Source organism: Clytia hemisphaerica, unplaced genomic scaffold, assembly GCF_902728285.1.
Source record: "Clytia hemisphaerica strain Z4C2 unplaced genomic scaffold, Clytia hemisphaerica genome assembly, whole genome shotgun sequence".
NCBI lineage: Eukaryota > Metazoa > Cnidaria > Hydrozoa > Leptothecata > Clytiidae > Clytia > Clytia hemisphaerica.
This window is the reverse complement of record NW_027104472.1, coordinates 710,578-718,037: the sequence shown is the minus strand read 5'-3', so window position 1 is coordinate 718,037 and position 7,460 is coordinate 710,578. Positions and strand designations below refer to the sequence as shown.

General features: G+C 35.3%; 1 protein-coding gene across 1 annotated transcript in view; it reads left to right on the top strand.

The window, feature by feature from the left end:
• The first annotated feature begins 4,239 nt into the window (after positions 1-4,239).
• The window catches only part of LOC136821314 (protein unc-13 homolog D-like), a 65,538-nt gene continuing 62,317 nt past the window's right edge, over positions 4,240-7,460 (top strand). Inside the window, exons 1-2 of the mRNA XM_067077547.1 lie at positions 4,240-4,374; positions 5,027-5,187. Of these exons, the coding sequence (XP_066933648.1) occupies positions 5,048-5,187 (140 nt within the window). The 5' untranslated portion in view covers positions 4,240-4,374; positions 5,027-5,047. The remainder of the gene's footprint in view (positions 4,375-5,026; positions 5,188-7,460) is intronic.

Here is a 7,460-nt window from a genome sequence, read left to right as displayed (position 1 = left end):
TAATCGTTCGTTTTACTAGAACATTCCATTTTATTTGTATTTAAAGTCGCTTGTGATGACACAAATATCCAAACATTTTCGTGCTCGTTTCACACGCGAAATACTTGCAAACTTTGCACCACAATGGACGACACACCGCGCTACTGATTTGAGGTTTGAAACCAAATGGGAAATTTTCAAATTTTCTCCAATTCAGTGTATTTCTAATGGAAAACTATCCATACTTTGCCCCCCCCTCTGAAAATAAATCTTCTGTGCCTAAAGGAAAGGGCTATTAAATTTGGCGGATTTTTAATTTGGCGGTTGCTGAAGAATTAAACCTTAAAATAATGTAAAAACAGCGAAAAAAATAGCAAATCATTATGCTTTTATTTTGGGCATTGCAAATTCGAGCGCCGTCACACTGGTGGTATTGTTGCATTAATGTTGCATCTTTGTGCAAAAAAAAAATATATTACATATCTTCACTAAATATTTCTAAGAGCCAATCAAGTATATACAAAACGTAACTATTAATTTTGGACAAAATCTCCCAAAAAGGAAAATTCCACTCATAAAAAGACACTCCCCTGTTGGAAACATTTTTTTCCAACCTCGTTTATTGGAACAAATTCACCATATTCAGAAGGTACGGAACTGTACAGTTATGCAATTGGTTTAACACAGCCAATAGATATTTACTTTATATTTACTCACTTTCAAGAAATGCAATCCAATTCCAAACGGGAAGATCTTCCCGATTAAATTTCGAGAGTATCTCGGCACCCAAACGGGAAGAATGGTTTTAGTTTTGATGTTAATTCGATGTTGCGCTATTACGTCTAGTCTATTCTAAATTCGAATTTTCTTCTCAGTTTGATCTCCTATGAATATATTAAAATATTATCATATAAGTAGTTTTTCTCCCTAATATTTAATATTTACTATTTCATTGCATAACTAGGACTTTGACAACCTACACAATTCGACCTATGTGTTTTTTTATCTATATCATCTTATCCGACGAACCTATTTTTCAGCGTCTTCTATATTAGGTTGCCCATTCATTTACTATTTCTATACTATGTAGCCGACTAAGCTTCCATTAATGATTTAGCTGTTCACTTCGTATCAGTTTGAATCGTAGAATTTTATATACATTTATATACATAACATATACATAAAATATTTCAACTTCTTGTAAGAAGAACCAATATACTTTTGGAGATCAAGAAATTAATGATGAAAAAAAAAAAAATAAAAAAAAAAAAGATAAGAGAATTCTCTCTAATTCCGAAGATCTGACGGTTTAGGAAGGTTTTATTTCTTCAAAACAGAAACGGGAAGATAGAAAAATGTAAACAAAGAAACAGACTTCCCGATTCACAAGAAAATCCTTCTAAAATTCAGAAAATCATCGCCTCAACATGAAGCACTTCATTTGTCGTTTTTCAATCAAACTGTTAACATAACAAATTTCAGATGAAAATATGTTTTGGGTATTTGTTAACAAGTCTTCGTTTTATCTTTCGTCAAATTTTATCCTACGATTTTTGCTTTTTTCCACTTACTACCAATTAGAAGAACCATCATTTTTCAACAGAAACAGGTAATGTGTTATAAATGTTCTGCGACTCTCTTGAAGGCAGGTCCCTCTCTTAAACAAGGTGAAAGGTGAATACAAAATTTGAAAATGTGATTTTATGGTGTTTTTCAGCCTTTTTGAGTGATTTTAGGCCAAAAAATAAGTATTTCAAAAAAATAAAATAATTTTGTCAGTTTTTCTTTAACCCTTTAAGTGTCACGGTCATTTTTTAAAGTTTTTTAAAGAAAATCGCTAGTTCAAACTTTAAAGGCTTATAACTAGAGATTTAGAAGGAGTTAGATGCTTGTTCATAGCTCGTTGGAAAAATAGCGAAATCTACGACGTTTACCATATACTTTGGCGAATTTGAAAAAAAATATTTTTCGTGAGCATAAACTTGGGCGAATTAGGTATATTTTAAGTAGAAAATTCAAGTTTTCGGTGCTTAAAACCAGTGTTTTGATTGTTCAAATTTACTCAAACCACAACTGATAGACTTTTGCATAATTTCTACACTAAATTTTATCCTTGTAATCATCAAAGAGGAAAATTTGAGTAAGGGGAAAATTTCAGATTTTTTTTCGCGAGCATACTTCCGCGAATTTCCCTCTCGAGAATTTTCAAAGACATTTATTTTCGCGTTAAGGGCTATAATTCGCGAAAATCGCGAAAGTTTCTGCTCGCGAAAGTTTGTACGCCTAAAGTAATTACTTCACTTGGTTACATTTTAAGTTGAGTAGTTTATTTACATTATACACATTTGACTGAAGTACTTTTTTCCCCTCCGAAATTCTTGATTTGTTAAACCTTTTTCCAACGGAAACACCCTGAAAAAACCGGTTTCATCCAAATTTTGTATATTAAAAAAGATGTCGTGCTTGAGAAAAATCCGGAATTTTGGGTATTTCCGTTAAGGAATTGTGACGTAATCTTGGGACACTGGGACAATCTGCTAAATAGTGAATCGACTTTTGCAAATTTTGAAGAGGTGTTTTGCGATTTTTTATTCTGACTTTGACTTTGAATATTGAGAGCTATTTTTTCATCAAGATTTTCCTACGTATTATCTATTTTTGAAGATTTTCTCAACTTGATAAAAGGTAATAATTAAAGCTTATACTACACGTTTTTTTTATAAGGAACCTTAACTTTGCTCTGAGCCTGGAGTTCCTTATTTTTACAGAGAATTTAAGCCTCAAAGTTCCTTATCGAGTTCCTTATTTACATTGCTGCTAAGTTTGGATAACCATCTCTTACTGTTCCTTAAAACTTGTTTTCTTATTCTCAGCCTGAGCAGTTCCTAAACAATTCCTTATTTTTTGGACCATTTTCAGCCTCGAGTTCCTTATATAAAAAAAACGTGTATCCTTATACATCTCGCAGAGTTTGAAGCATTTTAGAAATTAGCTCAAAGATAGTAAGAAAATAGTTTTAGTACCCGCTAATTAAAGATGTTACAAAGTTGTTAAAAATGTTTTTGTTGTGATGTAAATCTATTTTAGCAAGTTGGTTTCTCATAAATTTTCACTTTATTTTTCTCTTTGATAATTTCACCAAATGTTCGTTTTTTTGTCTCTATGGTATCACCAAGAAATGAAGTGTAAAACATTCAGAAATTGTGTTTATGAAAACTCACTGAAGTCTTGCATTTCACAGTTTTCAGTATAATCATTCGATTACTTTGAGTCTTGATATAAATACTAGTTAGCTCTGCGTTATCATTAACATTGAACACTGTTATTGGTTTTGGCTTTACACAAAGCATGATATAAATATATTTTTTGTGAGCATTACAAGTTTGAAATTTGGAGCAAAATATGTATATCTCCTAAACTGAGGATTGAGGATAAATTATTATAATGGAATGCTTTCGCAAGATTTGTGAATTTCTAAATATAACGACACCAGATAGTAAAAAACATAAAATCGTTCATAATAAAACAATTTATGAGAAAGTTAGTACTGTGGATACAATGGACAAAAAAACAGAAAATATAAATCAACAAACAGACGAAAAGGATTCTGGGTCTTCAGGGTCCATAAAGAAGAAAAGCAAAACTAAGGTATAGTAATGTGTTGTTGAGGTAGAAAAACTGCAGAAAATAGAATAATATTTAATGATTTTTAGCATGTTATGGTGTCACTATTACTTGGCTTCGACTCAAAAATCCTTTTGCCAAAAGACTCCGTAACTCGATAAAACTAACTCCATAAAAAAATTTGTTGCAGAATTTGTTATTCTTTGAAAATTCGAGTTACAGAACGAGTTAGATTTTTTAGTGAAATTGAACAATTAAATCTGAAGTGTAGTAGATGACTCTAAAATTGAATAAGAAATTAAATGAAGCTTAAAGCAATTGCAATTACACGTTTTTTTATAAGAACATCCAAAATTTTTTAAGCTTTTGGATGTTCAAAAAATGTTCTTAATTTCACCATTTTGTGACCATTTTTACCTAAAAATGTTATTAATCTATTCTTAACATTTTAACCATTGAAGCCTTATGCTCTTATATAGTTTGTCCTTATAAAAGAAGCGTGTAGATCAGAAGTCATACCTTTTGGCTATCAGGCACGCGGAACATCGTAATTATTTTTTTTAAATTACCAATGTAATTGTCAATGATGCTTTTTTGAAAAATGCTTCCCAAAGTAGTTTTATAAATTATGGATAAGTTTGTTTTGATTGTAGATTAGTTTTTGTTGAATTTGGTTGAATTTGGTTGAATTTCGTTCATAAATTCGAGTATAAAAACGTTGAAACTTCGCATTCGTAAGACTTTTTATCTTGTGGCTTTATTAGCAAGAAGGTTAGTAAGAAATCTGAGGCTGGGATTATTCTTGACTTGTTCCAAGCTTTAGACCAAAATTGAGCCTCGTAAAACTGTTCTCATAAAAAAACATGTCCATAACTTCAATTTCAATTTCGTCCATGGAATTCAATTATATACACGTTTTTTATGAGACCCTTCGGATGTTCTTAAATCTCTGGGTGTTAAGCCCAAATATGTTTTAATTTTCATCATTGAGTGTTTTGGACTGATTTCCCAAGAAATTTTATGTTTAAGAGTCTGCAAAGCTTCAAATATTCTAAGGATGGTCTTAAAATTTTTGGCTTTAAAGTCTTATTTATGTTCTTATATACCTTGTTTTTTATATAAAAAAACACGTAACCTTGAAATTTTTTATCCACAAAACTTTTGAAGCCTTCGTTCGGATGTTCTTAACTTTTTGAGTTTCAAGCCTAAAATGTTCTTAATATGTTCTTATTTTCAACATTTTTTGAGTGTTTTCATCCGTTTTCCTAAGAAATCGGGTGTTTTAGAGTCCACAAAGCCTTAAAATGTTCTTAACTTGCTCTTAACATTTTGGCCATAGAAGCCTTTTGTTTTTATATAGTTTGTTCTTTTATTACAAAACCGTGTAAATCCATTCATTCCTATTCTTTTTGACAATTTTCAGTCCTTCCGCAACTTTTGCAAGATGTCGTTCGGGGAGACTGCAAAGACGATGGCTGCATTGAACAAACGAAGGAAATCTGTTTTATACAAACGCAAGGAAAGAACTAAAAGAGAATGTCTGGTAGAACCTCAAAATGCAGTGGATGGAGCTGACGAAGATAGGTAGGAACTTGTATTAAGTTTTTAAATACACTGGTTGCAAAATTATATCAGTGCAGTCAAAACATGTGATTACTCAAAAAAGTTCACGTGAATTTATTCCCATGTTACTTGCTTTACAACTTTACATCTGATAACTTTATTAGTGTCAATAAATTGGAACCAATCAGAAATAAATGTCATGTAACAAGCACATAAAAATTTCGAGTAAAAGTTCTGTCTGTCTGTCTGTCTGTCTGTTTTGGGACACCTATTTCTGGTGGATGTTATTTAGATTTTATTTGCATTTTTGCTCATTTTGGGGTCCAGTGACTATTTTCTGCACTAAACTGGTAGATTGGACTTGTTACTTTGTTTTGGCGAGGTGTGAAAATAATTTCATGATGAAGGTTTATTTTCTTGATTTAAGTATAATCGACACCTATTCATAGTCTTTTTTCCATTCTGTCTCAAATTTTAGTTTATAGGTATTGAGCTAAAATTGCTGGTTTTTTGTTATAAGATTTTGCGGATTCATGAGTCATGTCGGGGAAACATCCGTCGGGGAAATGTGCGGTCGGGGAAATGTGCGGTCGGGGAAATGTCTGTCGGGGAAATGTCCGGTCATAGTCGGGAAAACGTTCGTTCGGGGAAATGTCCGGTCATAGTCGGGAAAACGTTCGTTCGGGGAAATGTCCGGTCATAGTTTGGGAAGCGTCCGACGGGGAAATGTCCGGTCATAGTCGGGAAAACGTTCGTTCGGGGAAATGTCTGGTCATAGTCGGGGAAACGTCCGTTGGGGAATTGTCTGCCGGAGAAATGTCGGTCGGAGAAACGTCCGTCGGGGAAAAGTTCGTCGGGGAAACGTCAAAGGGCCGGCGATTTGCACAATTACTTCGCCGCTGCGCAGCCTTTCGCAAGATATATTTTTTTCTTATTCAAAATTTTTACTTTCGCGACTTCGGCGCAGCGGCAAAACCCAACGCGCAGCGCACCCTTTCGCAAGACATAAACCTATTTATTCTTTAAAATGTCTACCTTCGCGGCTTCGGCGCAACGGCGAAACATATTGCGCAGCGCAACCTTTCGCTTGATTACACTTTCTTTTCTGACGACATTTGATCTGACGTCACTTTCATTTTCAGAAACTCTGCATGAGCTTCAGTTGCTGTTAACAAAGATTTGCGCTGCGCGATATGTTTCGCCGCTGCGCCGAATCCGCGAAGGTCATTTCAGGACACAAAATAACTCTTTATAAACGCGAAAGACTTGCGCTGCGCAATATCTTTCGCCGCAGCGCCGAAGCTGTGACGGCCATTTCTGATGTAAAACTAATCATATAAAATGATATTTTAGCATGGATAATACTGCTTCGCGACTTCGACGCAGCGGCGAAATATATTATGCAGCGCAAGTTTTCGCATGATTACACTTCTTCCTGTGACAACATTTGAACTGGATATAAAATAAATCATAACATATGCCAAAGACTTGCGCTGCGCAATATGTTTCGCCGCTGCGCCGAAGCCGCGAAGGCTGTTCCAGACATAAAATAACTCATACCATATGTGAAAGACTCGCGCTGCGCAATATGTTTCGTCGCTGCGCCGAAGTCGCGAAGGCTGTTCCAGACATAAAATAACTTATACCATATGCGAAAGACTCGCGCTGCGCAATATGTTTTGTCGCTGCGCCGAAGTCGCGAAGGCTGTTCCAGACATGAAATAACTTATACCATATGCGAAAGACTCGCGCTGCGCAATATGTTTCGTCGCTGCGCCGAAGTCGCGAAGGCTGTTCCAGACATAAAATAACTTATACCATATGCGAAAGACTCGCGCTGCGCAATATGTTTCGTCGCTGCGCCGAAGTCGCGAAGGCTGTTCCAGACATAAAATAACTTATACCATATGCGAAAGACTCGCGCTGCGCAATATGTTTTGTCGCTGCGCCGAAGTCGCGAAGGCTGTTCCAGACATAAAATAACTGATACCATATGCGAAAGACTCGCGCTGCGCAACATCCTTCGCCGCTGCGCCGAAGTCGCGAAGGTCATTTCAGACTTAGAATAGCCCCCATCACACGCGAAAAGCTTGCACACGTAAAATATGTGCGATAACTGCGTAAGCCACGCGCAGCGCCGAAGTAAGTGTGCAAATCGTCGCCCCACTCGGAAACGTCCGGTCACCTGTATAGGTATAGACAGAGTCTTCAAGTATATTGTGACACGGGTAAAATATATCTAAATTTAAGACTAAAGTTAAAAAGGGTGTGTCACACAATTCGAGTCCACTGGT